General features: G+C 41.2%; 1 protein-coding gene across 2 annotated transcripts in view; it reads left to right on the top strand.

Annotated features, from left to right (window-relative positions):
- The window catches only part of timeout (circadian regulator timeout), a 71,195-nt gene that overhangs the window by 47,433 nt on the left and 5,237 nt on the right, over positions 1–18,525 (top strand). For both annotated transcript variants that reach the window (XM_022068071.2, XM_022068069.2), the window contains 9 exons: positions 5,720–5,758; positions 6,841–6,913; positions 8,142–8,340; positions 10,254–10,399; positions 10,645–10,754; positions 11,679–11,779; positions 13,491–13,590; positions 14,004–14,147; positions 16,355–16,570. In XM_022068071.2, coding sequence (XP_021923763.2) covers positions 5,720–5,758; positions 6,841–6,913; positions 8,142–8,340; positions 10,254–10,399; positions 10,645–10,754; positions 11,679–11,779; positions 13,491–13,590; positions 14,004–14,147; positions 16,355–16,570 — 1,128 coding nt within the window. The remainder of the gene's footprint in view (positions 1–5,719; positions 5,759–6,840; positions 6,914–8,141; positions 8,341–10,253; positions 10,400–10,644; positions 10,755–11,678; positions 11,780–13,490; positions 13,591–14,003; positions 14,148–16,354; positions 16,571–18,525) is intronic.

Raw genomic sequence — 18,525 nt, 5'->3', positions numbered from 1 at the left:
ATATTTCGACTCCACAGAATAGAAGTTTATTTTATTATTTGATTTAACCCACAACGCTTCCATACGTGAACTTCCTGAAATCAAAGTTTAATTCCCCTCCTTAAGAAACATGTTTCTGAAATCAAAAAATACGTACGTAATGCAATGTATGGATCGCATTTATTTCAAGCGCACTCCGATGTGTAGACGTGTCTCAGTAGCGCATGCGCGTTGCGGTAGTATAGAACTGCAGGTTTACTGATGGCCTGTCTTCCTCACATCTAATCTACACCATCAAAATCAACGCCTTTTGACGTGTTAAATAGAAGGGGATGTACCTTTTTGTTCTTATATTGTTATAAACAATGAAAATCCTTTTAATGAATATAAGATTTAGGGTCTCTGTTTATTATTTCAGCCTGTTGTACAAGATGCACCGATTAAAATTCGTAGGAAGCGAAATTATTCTTAATTCTTGATTATTCGGCGTGTTGCCTACTTCCGGTAGTTACTAAGCGTTCTCTTTTCACTCGTCTTGCACGGGAATCCTCTTATTAGGGTTTCGAAGTAGGAAGGCACTGCTCTGTGTGCTAACTTGGTCGCCCTCTACTGGACTGCTGAGCGTCAGTCGTCATCGATTACCCTGTGTTGTCGCTCCTAGAGACTGGTCTCTTCTCAGATTTTTATATGTTTCGGGTATTCTGAGCAAAGCACGGTCATTAAGACGTTGCATGAATCTACAGTGTTAGGTCTCCACATAACCAAGGACTGGTGCTACGAGTGCAGTATCGTTCCTGTAAGGCGCTAGTTCGGCTAGGCGGAGGAGGTACAGTCCGCAGACCAGGAGAAAATCCCTGCTAGGAATTCGATATACGCGCATGCGCGAGATTTCGCCGTGAGTGACGATCCATCCTAAAAACATTCGTTCCACAACCACTGAACGAACAACAGACGACAGGCTTTCACGTGTTCTGATGGGTACAGCTTTAAGATTACCTCACAGCGGCACAGCGATTTAATCTAGAATATTATCAGAACACATTAGAGGTGCGCTGACTACAAGCTACTCTCAACTGCTTGATGTTTTCAGTCTGTGTAGTAGCCTTAAACTCTGACGTATCACACTTCCCACCAATAGCAGCCCTCTACTCCAGCTGATAAGTAACATTCCCCCCGCACCGCACCAGAAACGACTTCCCCTTGCAGGGATTTTCTCCTGGTCTGTGGACAGTACGTCGTTTACAGAGCCCGCATGCCACATCGTGTGCGTACGGCCGAAACGAAGGGCATTTGGAACGCTCGAAACTTGAAATGATGGTCGATGTCTCTGTACCCTGTACCTTTCTCGCCTGATGCCCTGCCAAACGTGGATCTCGGAGGATCTCTGAGGATCAGGGTCTCATTTATTGTCCTCCAGGCATTTACAAAGCAGGCGGAAGGGTGGGCAATCGCATAACGACTTCTCACTGCTCAATGACTGCAGTTTGTCTGTCCACTCCTCGTTCCTCCACATGTTCAGCCGAGAGGACAAATTTTTCACTTCGGGAGTAGATTAGGTCCGACTAGATCGAAGATTGGGCGGGCAAGATGTACGACGCTGTCGAATACTAGATGTATTGCAGTTGCCTTTAGGTGCTAGAGGGCATTACGATCTGTGCCCCGGCCGATAAGAATGCTTTGCCTTTGGGCAGTTCGTCCACTGGTCCTTGGAGATGTGCCTCTCGGTGGTGGCCTTGAATGTGGGCTTAAGCTTGTTTGGTACGGTAGCCAGCTCTTAAGGAAATGTTGTGTTGTGATTCAAGTTAGGACACCATTTCGTGTTCTGTTCTAACTAGTAGATCTTTAGTGCACGGCTCTATGGTACTTTTCGAAAACTGAATAAACTTAACTTTTGTTTCCATTCATGCTTCACGTATATTTGTACAGGATCTTACAAACCAACTTCCTTTCTACACAATTTATTTGTTGTACAACAGATGCATTTTAGTTATCACGGGACAATCCTAATTATTATATTTATACTTGGTTCAGATTATTCCACTAAGATCACTCAAGTGATTAACAACAGTTTAAGACACGCTGTGGTGAAATAGTAAAGCTGAACACATGAAGATTCATCGCCCTGATGATGGAGGCAGTATGACCTCTGAAACGTCGGTAAACATCGACCAGACTACACAGCGCAACAACCCAGAAGACAGAAATCTTCATACTCTGATGATGGAGGCAGTATGACCTCCGAAACGTTGGTTAACATCGACCAGACTACACAGCGCAACAACCCAGAAGAGAAGTCTTCATACTCTGATGATGGAGGCAGTATGACCTCTGAAACGTTGGTTAACATCGACCAGACTACACAGCGCAACAACCCAGAAGAGAAGTCTTCATACTCTGATGATGGAGGCAGTATGACCTCTGAAACTTTGGTTAACATCGACCAGACTACACAGCGCAACAACCCAGAAGAGAAATCTTCATACTCTGATGATGGAGGCAGTATGACCTCTGAAACGTTGGTTAACATCGACCAGACTACACAGCGCAACAACCCAGAAGACAGAAATCTTCATACTCTGATGATGGAGGCAGTATGACCTCTGAAACGTTGGTTAACATCGACCAGACTACACAGCGCAACAACCGAGAAGACAGAAATCTTCATACTCATCGCCCTGATGATGGAGGCAGTATGACCTCTGAAACGTTGGTTAACATCGACCAGACTACACAGCGCAACAACCGAGAAGACAGAAATCTTCATACTCATCGCCCTGATGATGGAGGCAGTATGACCTCTGAAACGTTGGTTAACATCGACCAGACTACACAGCGCAACAACCGAGAAGACAGAAATCTTCATACTCATCGCCCTGATGACGGAGGCAGTATGACCTCTGAAACGTTGGTTAACATCGACCAGACTACACAGCGCAACAACCCAGAAGACAGAAATCTTCATACTCATCGCCCTGATGATGGAGGCAGTATGACCTCTGAAACGTTGGTTAACATCGACCAGACTACACAGCGCAACAACCGAGAAGACAGAAATCTTCATACTCATCGCCCTGATGATGGAGGCAGTATGACCTCTGAAACGTTGGTTAACATCGACCAGACTACACAGCGCAACAACCGAGAAGACAGAAATCTTCATACTCATCGCCCTGATGATGGAGGCAGTATGACCTCTGAAACGTTGGTTAACATCGACCAGACTACACAGCGCAACAACCGAGAAGACAGAAATCTTCATACTCATCGCCCTGATGATGGAGGCAGTATGACCTCTGAAACGTTGGTTAACATCGACCAGACTACACAGCGCAACAACCGAGAAGACAGAAATCTTCATACTCATCGCCCTGATGATGGAGGCAGTATGACCTCTGAAACGTTGGTTAACATCGACCAGACTACACAGCGCAACAACCGAGAAGACAGAAATCTTCATACTCATCGCCCTGATGACGGAGGCAGTATGACCTCTGAAACGTTGGTTAACATCGACCAGACTACACAGCGCAACAACCCAGAAGACAGAAATCTTCATACTCATCGCCCTGATGATGGAGGCAGTATGACCTCTGAAACGTTGGTTAACATCGACCAGACTACACAGCGCAACAACCGAGAAGACAGAAATCTTCATACTCATCGCCCTGATGATGGAGGCAGTATGACCTCTGAAACGTTGGTTAACATCGACCAGACTACACAGCGCAACAACCGAGAAGACAGAAATCTTCATACTCATCGCCCTGATGATGGAGGCAGTATGACCTCTGAAACGTTGGTTAACATCGACCAGACTACACAGCGCAACAACCGAGAAGACAGAAATCTTCATACTCATCGCCCTGATGATGGAGGCAGTATGACCTCTGAAACGTTGGTTAACATCGACCAGACTACACAGCGCAACAACCGAGAAGACAGAAATCTTCATACTCATCGCCCTGATGATGGAGGCAGTATGACCTCTGAAACGTTGGTTAACATCGACCAGACTACACAGCGCAACAACCGAGAAGACAGAAATCTTCATACTCATCGCCCTGATGATGGAGGCAGTATGACCTCTGAAACGTTGGTTAACATCGACCAGACTACACAGCGCAACAACCGAGAAGACAGAAATCTTCATACTCATCGCCCTGATGATGGAGGCAGTATGACCTCTGAAACGTTGGTTAACATCGACCAGACTACACAGCGCAACAACCGAGAAGACAGAAATCTTCATACTCATCGCCCTGATGATGGAGGCAGTATGACCTCTGAAACGTTGGTTAACATCGACCAGACTACACAGCGCAACAACCGAGAAGACAGAAATCTTCATACTCATCGCCCTGATGATGGAGGCAGTATGACCTCTGAAACGTTGGTTAACATCGACCAGACTACACAGCGCAACAACCGAGAAGACAGAAATCTTCATACTCATCGCCCTGATGATGGAGGCAGTATGACCTCTGAAACGTTGGTTAACATCGACCAGACTACACAGCGCAACAACCGAGAAGACAGAAATCTTCATACTCATCGCCCTGATGACGGAGGCAGTATGACCTCTGAAACGTTGGTTAACATCGACCAGACTACACAGCGCAACAACCCAGAAGACAGAAATCTTCATACTCATCGCCCTGATGATGGAGGCAGTATGACCTCTGAAACGTTGGTTAACATCGACCAGACTACACAGCGCAACAACCGAGAAGACAGAAATCTTCATACTCATCGCCCTGATGATGGAGGCAGTATGACCTCTGAAACGTTGGTTAACATCGACCAGACTACACAGCGCAACAACCGAGAAGACAGAAATCTTCATACTCATCGCCCTGATGACGGAGGCAGTATGACCTCTGAAACGTTGGTTAACATCGACCAGACTACACAGCGCAACAACCCAGAAGACAGAAATCTTCATACTCATCGCCCTGATGACGGAGGCAGTATGACCTCTGAAACGTTGGTTAACATCGACCAGACTACACAGCGCAACAACCCAGAAGACAGAAATCTTCATACTCATCGCCCTGATGATGGAGGCAGTATGACCTCTGAAACGTTGGTTAACATCGACCAGACTACACAGCGCAACAACCGAGAAGACAGAAATCTTCATACTCATCGCCCTGATGATGGAGGCAGTATGACCTCTGAAACGTTGGTTAACATCGACCAGACTACACAGCGCAACAACCGAGAAGACAGAAATCTTCATACTCATCGCCCTGATGATGGAGGCAGTATGACCTCTGAAACGTTGGTTAACATCGACCAGACTACACAGCGCAACAACCGAGAAGACAGAAATCTTCATACTCATCGCCCTGATGATGGAGGCAGTATGACCTCTGAAACGTTGGTTAACATCGACCAGACTACACAGCGCAACAACCGAGAAGACAGAAATCTTCATACTCATCGCCCTGATGATGGAGGCAGTATGACCTCTGAAACGTTGGTTAACATCGACCAGACTACACAGCGCAACAACCGAGAAGACAGAAATCTTCATACTCATCGCCCTGATGATGGAGGCAGTATGACCTCTGAAACGTTGGTTAACATCGACCAGACTACACAGCGCAACAACCGAGAAGACAGAAATCTTCATACTCACCGCTGTGAGAACCTCAAATCTTACACAGTCTTTACTTGTTCTGTATCCATCTTCGTCATATTGTTCTATATAATATTGCAGAAAATTGTATTGTTTCAGATGCAGAGCATGAAAATGAAGATGATGAAGATGAAGAAGGTAAGTAGCAAGTTTTACATTTTCTTCTGGTCTCTGAACTCTTATTCAGGGAAATGTCAGTTCTGATATCCTGTCACATTCTGAACGCAAGAATAGAGACTGCCGGGCTCACACTGCATTAAAACGTTGAACTTTATGTCACCGGGAGTCTGGCTGCTTCCACCGCTGAAGCAGGGTCTAACACGAATTTCTTGTATATATTTCAGTTATTATTTTTTCTCACAGTGAATAGGAAAAGGATTTCTAAAAAAATAAATACCGAATTTCACCTTTTATTTTGTATCTAACTAACTAACTAACTAACTAGATGGCTTACGGAACCCAAAGGTTCATAACCGAATTAACCAAAGCCCTCCACTGGACCCTGTCCTGGGTCAACAAAATCCAGTCTCCTTCAACCCCTATCTCCCATAGATCCCGCCTGACATTATCCTCCCATCTACGTCTAGGTCTCCCCAGCGGTCTCTTCCCCTCAGGCTTCCACACCTCTTGTCCCATCCATGCGCGCTACATGCCCTGCCCATATCATTCTTCTCGACTTAATCACCCTGACAATACTGGGGGAGCAGTACAGATTTTTAAGCTCGTCATTATGCAGTTTTCTCCACGCCCCATCGTCTTCTCTCCTAGGCCCAAATATCCTCCTCAACACCCGATTCTCAAACACCTGCAATCTGTGTTCCTCCCTCTGAGTGAGAGACCATGTTTCACACCCATACAAAACAACAGGCAAGATTATTGTTTTGTATACTTTAATTTTCAGGATTTTTATTGTGTATCGGTTTGTATAATTGAAAAGGCGTGTTATTTCTTCATACATTTGGAAATATGAGAATAAACTTTTTTTGATGATTCAGATTTTAATAACGTGGCCATTTTTGTCTTCACCAATGTGAGAACCTCTGAACTCACATTTAATTAAAATTTGAACAGTTGCATCTCCACTTCTCTTTATTTAATTATAATTTCTCTGCAGAAATTTATGTTGTTTTCCTTTAAAGAAATGCAAGGGCCGGTATGTAATGAGAGGTAGATGTATATTAAAATGACACTGTGTGTTTCTTTATGAAATATGTTTGCAGATGAAGAAGAACAACAAGTTTCTAACATCTCCGTTGGAGAACAAGATTTCAATTTTATGGATTTTGCTAGAAGGTAAAGTTCAGAAATTGTTTTCTCCTACAGCATGGCACATACTGCTCTGTATTCTTACTGCACTAGAAGTAAAATAGTCTGATTCCATTACAACACCACTCTTTTCCCACCACCAATATTGACAGTAGATTGTAGTTGGTGGTAAAATTAATTTTTCATATTTGGGTACACTTTTTTCTGTTGCTGGGGGTTTGTCGTGCTGACCACACGTCACCCTATATCTGGTTGGATGATCGTTCACCTCTGCTTAGGCATGTGAACGTGAGTCCAGCAGCCAGCTAGTCGGCTTTGGCTCTCTGGAGCTGTTACGCCACGGATTTAATTTAATTTAATTTAATTTTAATTGTAGTTTCATATGATATGAAATAATGCAGGACAGTTAAAGATGAGACAAAGTTGTAGAATAGGTATACATGTGTTGTAGTAATGGTATCATCTTCAGTATATCTTTATAATATCTTATTTTTCAGAGAACAATATTTTCCACTTATTATGTACTGGCTTTGTCACATTTATCTGCTGTCCAAGTACATTTACTTGGTCTGTAATAACTTTCAGTTGCTATTTCATTTTTCATATTCACTTGTCCTATTCAAATAAACACATTGTCAAGGTTTTAAAATTTTCACACATTTCAATCTTTCATTTAAGTTTTCACATATTTCAGCCTTCCATATCTCTTTTCACAGCTCTGACCGGTGGGTATGTGTACTGTCCACAGATCACGAGAAAAACCCTGCTGAGGGAAGTTGTTTCTGGTGCGGTGCGGGGGGAATGTTACTTATCAGCTGGACTAGAGAGCTGTGTGGATTTATTTATTTGTTGTGTGAATTTAAGGTATATTTGGCTTCAGGAACTGAGTAAAATCACAGAAAACTCAGTTAGGATTTTAATGTGGGACCATGTGAATATGGAGCAGTATCTCATCTGCAATGTTAAGTTTCATGGGTTTGGTTATCAGCTGTTTACATATATTACTACAATGACAACACAAGGCAAATAAGTGTATGCATCTCTTAACAAGAGGTACATTTTCCAGAATTCAAAGTTAGACCTTTCAAATGGTGCCGGTAGTGTCAGTTGTCTGTTAATCTTTGTCTTTAATCCCAGTGTCATAGTTCCTATACCAACACCTCCTAATCGTACACTATTATTTATGATGGAAAATACATCAATTGCAACAAAGTGTCAAAATTTATACCAAACTTGTGCTTTGTGTTTCACTCAGGTGTGCTCATTATCGAGTTGTGCAAGCCTGCAGCCTACTATTGAAGCAGTTTGATAAAAATTTAACCCACACTAATCACTGCATCGCGAAGATGTTGCACAGGATAGCGTGGGATTGCAAACTGCCAGCCTTGCTATTCCAGGCATCCCTCTTTCGTACATTCCAGCGTATTCTTGATTCTAAACAGGAGAAGCATAAGGTGAGTGCGGAAGTATAATTGCGTTCCATTCAGGTATTTAAATAAGAACCCTTGCTCTTAGCTCTAACCTGCAGGAAGCCTTTGGTTCATCTGGTGATCCCATCTCCTAAGTTTCTGCTTGTCAGGAGTACAAGGTTTCAGTTTGAGGTCCCCAGTCCTGACTGCCATATTATAATGTGTCTTTAGACTGTGGATTTCTGACTTGTCAAACTATATACAGTAAAACACCCCTACATCCTGGACACCCCTTTATATTGGACACTTTTACATGTCCACAATACCCTATATCTTGGACACCCCTTTTGTTGTAAGTTGGACAGGTTCATGCACTTAACTTAGATGCTTTTCAGGGAAACTTTTTCAGTTACATATTTTGTTATTTTGAATTTCTGACTGATGAATGCCTCCTCTCTAGAGGATTGTCTTATGGACATTGAACCCGTCATTGGAATGCATTGCAAGTGTTTAACTATTCTTTTGCTGAACCCTTAACTGGACTACAGTTTTGCAGAAGACACAGCTTTAACTCGATCAGCACTGTGCTTTCATTTGAGTTCAGACTGCGTTAACAGAAATGGAATTTTTCTTCTTGCGACGGGGAAGCGAAAATTTGTGGAATAAACTTTAGAAAATGTTATTGAGGCTGGGGTGTAATGTGCAATGCATGGGAGTGAGCTTCAAAAGATTATTATTAATACTATTGTCATTAATTCTTAATTCAAGTAAGCCTACAGTAGTTAGTGTATGTACGTAAATAGATTATATTGTCATTAGGCCACAATCTGATTTATCTCTTTCTCTATATCTTAGACACCTCTGTAAGTTGGACACACTTTCGTGGAACCCCAAGTGTCCAACTTAAGAGAGGTTTTACTGTATGTGGCATAAACCAGAACCATTATGTCTTTCTAGCAGCCATGCTACCTTTCCTAGTTGAAGGACGCATCTCTGCATAATACACAGCACTGGTACTATTTACTTAATGGACTGTATTTTCAAGATTTGTGCACTGAATGCTACTGAAAAACACATTGAACTGTGCTATGATAATGTTTCTAGTTCTGAATCATGTGCTGCAGAACTCCAGCTCCAACCTCCTTAGACACTCTCTTTTCACAAGTGTCTTGTAGTGCTTGTTATGCTCTTCTCAGGGTTTATAAAACCATTTTTGATACATGATTTTACTAAATTCAGAAGATTATTATGGAGTGGATATTTATAAGTAGGAAATGTGGTGAGTTTTAAATAGAAGTATGGAAATAGCGTATTGAGTGATTTGTTGAAGTTGTGCTTGAAAATATATGGCAAGAATATTTTTTTAAAAATATTTAAGCATAAGTAATTGGTAAGATGGTGGTTGTAAATTTTTTTTTATCAAGATATTCTAACAGCATTGGAATTGTACATGGAGGATATTTTCTGGCTACACCACAGCACAGCCATCCCACTGTGCAGAAGCACCACGTTCGTTCCTTTCTTTCTTATTCACTCAACTGTGCCAATAGTTAACATAGCTGTTTTAGATAATGAATGTGTTTCCGATTTACTCAGATATGACCCCCACACTTTAGATTAGTATCACCAGTGCTTCAAAAATACTTCTTCCATGTCACCAATGGTGACCGGATAGTTTCTGCTGGTTGCTAATTTCCCACTATATGGTTTGGCTGTTGAGGTTATGTGTGCAGTTAAATTAAATTACCCACTACTGTTATGTTACAGCCCAGGACAGTGATGTCTGAATTTTCTCCTTTCACTCCCCCAACACACTAGCCCAAAATTTGAGATATTCTAAGTGTCCTGGTTCATTGTATTTTTTTTATCTGTCCTCTCTTCCCCCCCCTCCCCCCTTTCAATCAAAATATTTGTTGTCTACCAAATTTCCAAAAAAAAAAAAATATTATTTTCCACAGGAACTGGCCAAATTTGCAGTTTTTGTTGTGTACAAATTCACAGAAGTAGCCAGTACTAATAGCAAGGTTTACTTGGAGCTGCTGTTTTGGAAGACATCTCGGGATGCTTATGACATTGAGCAAGGCTATGGCAGTTACCAGGAGAAGTGAGTATGTTGTGAACTGTATTCAGTTTTAAACATTAATGTCAGCATTTATTGATGATGTTTCTGTACCTTCTGTGAATGTGAATATTGGAATGGTGTTTTAAAATAGGCTACAGCCACTTTCAATCCTTTCCACTTAATCATCCAAAATGATGCTTTCATTTGACAATACATAACCCATGCAGGTGAAGAAGTGCTTGTAATAAACCAAGAATCGGTGTCAGATGATCTGATGATTTTTGCAGGACACATTCAGCGAAACAAGCGTGGGGTGAAGATGAAGAAGAGGAGCTTCGTCGCTTATATCAGGAATTCACAAACAAGGCAGAACAGGACGGCTCTGGCGGTGGAACAGGTGATTATATCATTGATCATATCAGTTCTGTAGCTGTACGTGTGTATGTTCGTAAAAGTGGTGGACACTGCTATGCTATGTGACCATTGATTGATCTTTTATGCATCTTCGTTCTTTTAATTCACTTGTAGCCTTGTACCTAAAGCAGAGTACAGTATGCTTTCTAATGAGATATTTTGATTGTCTCCTGGTCTCAAGAAATATCTACCCAGATGACAAAATTGTTATTCAGCCAAGGCCTCACAGTCACTTAGGATATGTGAGGCTGTTTCTGTTCCATGGTGGCACCAACTGCAAAGTGGGGGTATTTAGTTTTCTGAATTTGAAGAGGTGTCCCCTTAAGTGAATGGCCCTGTTAATAGTTCTTTCATCTATCTTGGAACATACTCAACTTCAGAAACTGAGCAGTTTTTTTAACAGAGAGCTCATTGAGGAAGTTCTTTTTGTGTGTTTCTGTCCTGGAATGGTGAGCTGTGTGATTGCCATTCTGCAGTTTGTCTTTCAGTCGGGATAATTTTTAACATATAATGTGTATCAGTGGGGCTTTTCCCCAGCTCTGCACAAAACTTGATGTTGACACAACATTCCATTATGCAGTTTCTGACGATACACACAGCGCATCCATGCGAAACATCAACCCACTCCCAACTGTTCTTGAGGGGTTTTTGACACAGTAGCAATGAAGATGTTTATCTAAACTGCTTTCTAAATTTTCTGTGCCTGAATATTAACATACAGCATTCCTATGTGTATTACCTATCTCTGTGGTGGTTTTCATAAGAAGAAATGAAGAATCTGTATTACCTTCTCTTGATTTCAAACTTGAAATTATAAAAACAGCAAGCCTTTCAGCATGAGTTTTGATAATGTTCACTGATACAGTTGATAAGATTTAGGCATGTATGTTTTTCCTTTACATTTCAGATGTGGTGGCTTGGATCCTCCAGCACCTAATAAATGACTCTCGATCTCATCGAAGTGTGAGCAAGAAGTTGCGTGAGTTAGGCTATAATGTGGTAACTAAGGTTAGTTTGCACTGCAGTTTCTCCGAGGATGACATTTTAGGTTTGAACAACAACATGGCTTTTATCCTCCTTTACATTTATTTTATTTTTATTTTATTTATTATTAACTGCAAATGGGTTTTTACCCAGTGGCAGTGGTGCTACAATAAGACACAACAAAACAATAAGACCCAAAAAAACATAAGACACAACAAAACAAAACAACACACTCAAAATAAAACAACTCATAAGATTACAAAACCATAAGGCACAAGTACGAGGCGCGTCCCAAAAGTAAGTTTCCCACTCGTCCCACAGCTAGCAAACCTTATATTGCGCGAAGCGACTGTGCGTACGTGATAGAGCAATGACGTAGCATGACGCATGCACTAACGGTACTTCCCGCGTTCTCACAGTAGCATCGTTGCAGCTGTTGAAGATGGAGGTTCTTATTCCAGCTCCCGCCGACTGTGAAGTGCGGTCAGTGATAACGCTAGGCCGCACACGGTTCGACGGACAGCAAGTCTCCTGCAGGAGTTCAGCTGGGAGGTGTTTAATCATTCACCCTACAGCCCGGACCTCGCTCCCAGTGATTTCCATCTTTTCCTACACCTCAAGAAATTCCTGTCCGGTCAGCGTCAGCGTTTTGAGAATGACAGAGAGGCGGAGATGGTTGTCACACAGTGGTTCCAATCCCAGGCGGCAGACTTCTACGACACAGGTATTCAAAAGTTGGTCCCACGGTATGACCAATGTCTCAATTCCGGTGGCGAATATGTTGAAAAATAGCTGGACACTTGCTGTATCTGTTGCAATAAATATTTCCATGAAATTGTGTTTTGTTTCTGTAAACGGCCCCAGGGAAACTTACTTTTGGGACACACCTCGTATTTAAACACAACAGATAACCTAAAGTAGGTAACTTAAAAATTAATACCAACTAGACATAAGACAGTAACAGTAATGAATTACATACGTCATGAACTGATGCACTCCCATTTCATCAGGACCTTCTCTTCACTTCACTACACTTATGAAGCCTTTCCATCCTCACCCCAATTTACCCCCCTTCACTGCACCCGCCCATGTATTCCCTTCACTTCACCTCATTTATCACTTTTCTAACCTTCTTCCTAAAAGCACTTGGTTTACAGGAGAGAGTCCCTAAAACCTCAGCGGGTAGCTGGTTCCAGAGTTGGATGGTCCTATTTACAAAGGAATATTTCCCGATATCTGTTCTTTGCTTTCTGCTCCTAACTTTCCGAATATGATCGACCCTGCTCAGATAGTATGGCCTTTGCAATCTGTCACCTATAGCTTTCCATGCCCGTGTACGCTTTGAAGAGAGCACATATACGTGCTATCTTTCTACGCTGTGCCAGGGTTTCCCAGTTTGAATCTCTCCTATGATATGCAAATTTACATGCTTTCTTTTGCACCCGTTCTAACTCATTTATCTGTCCCTCCCTGTAAGTATCCCAGCACGCCACCCCATATTCCAGAATCGGACGCAGTAGTGATGTGTAGGCTAAACTTTTAGTGTTACTATTTCCCTTTTTGAGAACGCACATTGTGAAATGAAGTGCCTGACAGAAATTTTATATGCATTTCACATTGCCAGAAAGACAAAATATAGAAACACAACATAATCTCACTGTGGTGGACATGATCATAACCCAAGCTGCCCACTATTGTTACATAAATCCTGTTGACTATTTTTTGTGAATTCTAGAGTCGTTGCAAGCCTAGAAATTTCCAACGATCAGAAGTATGGGCAGATGAAGAAGAGGAACAGCTTAAAGAACTTTATGAACAGTTCAAGATTAGTAATGGTAAGTGTAAACACTTCTCTTTCTTAGTCTTTAAATGTTTGACTTTGCAGCATACAGAGAAAGCCTTCTCTGTCCTTCTGTAACATTCCGTAAGCACTCCTGCATGTGAATCCACTCAACCCTTACTTGTCTCTTCACATATGCCTTAGTCTCTACACTGTTATTTTTGTTACGTCTTAATAGTTGACTCTGTGAGTAGAATCTCATTGTTTTCGATTTGTAACATTTGTGTATCTTCGCCAGATTTTCTTGTAGTGTCTTAAGTAAAATTCTCCTCCTGTCACTAGGCATAGTCAGTCTTCTGTAAGAAACATTGCATTTAAACTTTTCATACCACATATAAACAGTTGATTTGCATACTACATTATACAATATTATTTTGTTAGTATCTCGCATTCTTGGCACATTAACAGATCCGCTCCGCTGCATCATTGATCGCCTCAAAATCTGTCGATCCAAACCGCAAATCACTGACAAACTACTGCAAATGGGTGTGATCCAAGACAGAAAAGAGTTGAGGAAGAAACAAGTTAAGAAATCAATTACTTCTTTCTCTGGTAAGTTCATATTTATTTCTAGGTAGTTCCTGACTAATGTGGTTTTTGAATAACGCAGTCTCGTGAATTGCCTTTCCTTTTACTAGACTTTGTTGTTATGCCCTCAGTTCACAAATTTCTGATTGCATTACCATGTACCAGCCTCCAGTGATGGTTTAGGACAGTGGTATTCAACCTGGGGTACGCGAAGACATCTTAGGGGGTATGTGAAATTTAAAAAAAAATATTATTTTATGATTAATCAGTAATGTAATTAATGTAATTTATTTTAGATGTACATTATTTACTATGTATAACTTGAATTATACAAATTATACTTTGGGGGTACAAAGTTGAAGAGAGATTATATCTGGGGGTATGCGAACAAAAAAGGTTGAATGCCACTGGTTTAGGACATGTAAGTTTTCAAAACAGCGAGAATTGCTGGTACACTGTTACTTTGCTGCGCTCTCCTCGACTCTCAGCAGTAACCTCCTACAGGGACAAGACCCCTTCTATACTCAAAATGACACTTCATATTCAACAGCTCAGAAATTTGCTATTAACATGGCAAAATAAGGGAATTTAACTGTGCCTCAAATCACCCTCTGTGGAATGCGTGCTTGCCACTGGATCCAGGGTTTGTGGGTGATAAAAATCCATAGCACAACTTCCTTTGGGGGGAAGTAAAGCCAGCGGTCCCATGTCATAGATTTACGGCATTTAAAAGCACCTTACAAGCATGAATGAGATGTTTGGTAAGCAAAATTCAGCTCCTATTTTTCACTCATGTCTTTGGTAGAGGCCTTGCGATGGGCTGATCACTCGTCCAAGGAGTCCCTACCGAATGTCTAAAATAGATCAGAAATCTCTGAAAGGAGGCCCCTGTGTTCCACGTAGGAGAGAACATAACGAACCTTTCCAGGCAGCTTACTCGTTCATGTGACGTTTGTCTGCTAAATGTGTTTATTGCAGGTATGGAACTGCATGATTGATGCCATTTTTACTTGTCTGATATCAACTGCTCTATGCTGTTGTTGATAAAAATTTGTTATTCAGAACCAGCAACAAAGAACTCTGAGACAGACTGCATTCATTTTGCTCTGAATCTTGGACATGAATGCCAACCAAATAAACATAGCAGTTCATAGCAAAGTAGAATTGACTGCAAGATTTTCTGTCACTCTAAATCTGCAGTATGTAGTTAAATTCAAACTAACAAAACATGTGAAAATGATCTAAAAAAACAAAATAAATGTAGACCAAGCAAATACATAGACTGGTTATTATGAAACTTCATATGTAGGTAAATGTGATCATTCTCAATAATAAGATTTTTTATTCTTTGTTTCTAGCTTCAAGAATACAGTAAATAAACTGTATTTTGTAACATCGAGCACTTTGAGTCTTTTTAGATGCCAGTTTAATCTGTACGTGTTCGTAGACCCCAGTAATTTAAATGCCATACTTCAAAGGTTAACAATATCATGACATAGCAGGACAATGCAGATGCATTCAGCCAATAACATTCAGTTTTTATGGGACATATATGTCTCTTTAGGTCATTAATCACCTAATGCATGTATTACATTATGTACAGCAACCTTATCACTATATTTCAGTTATTATTAATAGCAAATTTAAAGTAAGTGGGCCCACTAGTGAATACAAAATCTCTCAGCCACACCTGGAATGAAGACAGACTGCATCCACCTTGCATTCGAAAATAATGTTCAATGTTCTAAATTTGTGCCAAAATTACTTTTAATTGCTTTATGCATGTTATTATTTTGCAATTAGAGGTCAATATTCATATGTTAATAGTAATTGACATAGTGATAATTCAGACATTCCATTAAATATTATGAGATCTTCTTCTTCTACTATGGCTCTCCGGTCCGCATTCGGTCCATGGTCTCCTCAATTCTCCTCTTCCATTCGGTCCTCTGTTAGGTCCGTTTGTCCAAGGCTTCGATTGAGGTTTCAAAACATCTTCCTTTTTACGGTGCAAGGTTGTTACCCTTGCGACCAACCCCCAACCTGGAGGACCAGGGACCTGTCTTAGTCTGAGCTCTCCCCCTCGACCAATCTGGCTAGGGAGGCCTACCAGTAGCTCTTGGGGTCACTGAGGTACTCGAGCCCCACCACCACGACAAGGTGCAGGTACCATTAAGTGGGGAAATATTATGAGATGTTTAATAGAAAATTTTATCATTTTTATGCCACAGTTCAGGAATCTGCTGCAAGTCATGAACCTGATTCAGACAACAGTGAAATGGAAAATGAAAATACTGATTTGGATGGAGGTGGTGCAAATAGAACATCTTCCAAGGTTATACATCTCCAACAGCGAGGAAACAGCAAGAAAAGAATGAAAAATGCAAGACCCAACTCACATTCATCTGCTGACCTGATCTGCTCCCTTAATGAAGTCATTACTGCAGGTAATTTCGCATAAAGTGCATGTAGATTGGAAGTTGCGAAAATTACAAAGTAAAGCTGTCCCAATATATGTCATGTAGGGACTTGGGGGTGTATAGCTCCTACGCATTCTTAACCTCGGCACTAGGCGGGGATGAGTGGTCAGCATCTCGTCCCGGCTGAGCTTTACCCCCTGGGTAGGACCCCGGTACCCATTGGGTGGGAGGCTGTGTCGACCCCAGAACCAGTCTAGATGCATAGGCTAGAGGAAAAATCCTCTGGCCCCATCGGAGATCGTATTGCGATCGTCGAGTCTATAGCCAGTCACTATATTGACTGAGCTATGCTAGCTCATCAGATTGAAAGATGCCTCAACACAAACAGTATATTTCTTTCTTTATAGACTTTTATTTTCACTACATGTCACTCTCAAGGTTTGGTGCAAATGCTTTCAGAATAATTTTTTTTATGATTTCATCCATTCTGTTTATCCCATGTTAATCCACTGTTAGCAATTAGATGCTTTGCTTGTGCCAGGCACTTGAGTTTTCTGCGGTGCCACTTTTTGTGTCTATGTTTTTGTCAGTGCGTAAGCTGTGGGATCCACAAGGCAGTTTCTCGAGAAAGTTCTGAGGTTAACGTTGTCATTTCCGTTGTTGGCTGCATTATTTTAGAATTTTTTTCAGTGCCACTACTTTTATAATCCAAATTATATGTATACATCTCACATTTTTCCTATGACATTTCCACTTTTAGTGAGTGTTTGGCTCTTTAGAAGATGAGGAATCTTTTGAGTTATGACAATAGACAATATTTTCAATTCATGGACATACATGAAAGCAGGGATTAGAGAATATTACTGCAATAGATATCTTAAATTTGAAGTCTAGTCACATTCACAATATTGATAACTTATCACAGAAAACGTTTATTTCAATTTAATTTAATTCAATAGCTTGCTTTTCTAAACATGTTAATCAAATTTTGGCTAGCTGAGTGACTGTTAGCTTCTCAAGAAGCACTCCATGTTAGTTTTCTAGTACAAATGTATCTGCCCATTAACCTCGGATTATGTTTTTAATAATTTTGTTTTCTATTCCTTTTTTGAAGCTACAGTAACAGAAGTGCCCTGAATAATAAATTGTGTAAGTTGCTGATAACAGAATTTACACATGATTTTTTATAAGGGAGTAATGTATAATGACCGCCACGGTGGTCTAGCGGTTAGAACGCTGGCCTTTTAATCCTGGGGTCCTGGGTTCGATTCCCTGTGGTGCCCGGATTTATAACTTGTGTTGGGCAAGGCCGTGGTCCAGGTATCACGGAGTTTTCCTTCGGGGCTTCCCCGGTTTCTCTGTGGCATCCCAACAATTACTCCATTCACACACAGAAGAAGGCAATGGCAAACCACTTCTGGATCATTTACCGAGGAAACGGACCTGTCGTCAGACAGAACACTAATAATAAAAAAAAATGTATAATATGAAATTCTGCTTTTGGAAAGTTTGTGTGTGTGTGGTGAGCACATGTGTAACAAGTAACTGGACCTCCATACCTGGCATCTCTATTGGCAGTGCCAGTCTTACATCTGAGGCTGACTTTGCCAATATCGTCTCATCATTTTCATCTATAATCAGCTCAGATAATTATGATCCTTTATTTAGATCAGTTAAAGCTCATTGTCTTTCTTCTCCTCCTCCTCCTGCTATTTCTTCTTCTTATCCTCCTTCCTTCTCCTCTTCCTCATCCTTCTTCTTTGCTTTCTTCTCCTTCTCGTTATTCTTCATCTTCTTCATCATCAGTATAAGTGGGCATCTAACAGTGTTACAACACTGATGCAACGTGTATGTCCATAGCTGCAACATCCATAATGAAGTGCTTTCTTACCATAGATCCACTCTTCACTGGCAGTTAAACCTGGAACTCCATATTCAAAATTTCGTCCTCGTATGTCAACTCCTTGTCACCATCTTCTTCA

The sequence above is a fragment of the Zootermopsis nevadensis genome, unplaced genomic scaffold (assembly GCF_977971745.1).
Source record: "Zootermopsis nevadensis isolate Lab colony 2312 unplaced genomic scaffold, Znev_1.0 Znev_ptg000021l, whole genome shotgun sequence".
Lineage (NCBI taxonomy): Eukaryota > Metazoa > Arthropoda > Insecta > Blattodea > Termopsidae > Zootermopsis > Zootermopsis nevadensis.
This window is presented reverse-complemented; position numbering and strand designations above follow the sequence as displayed.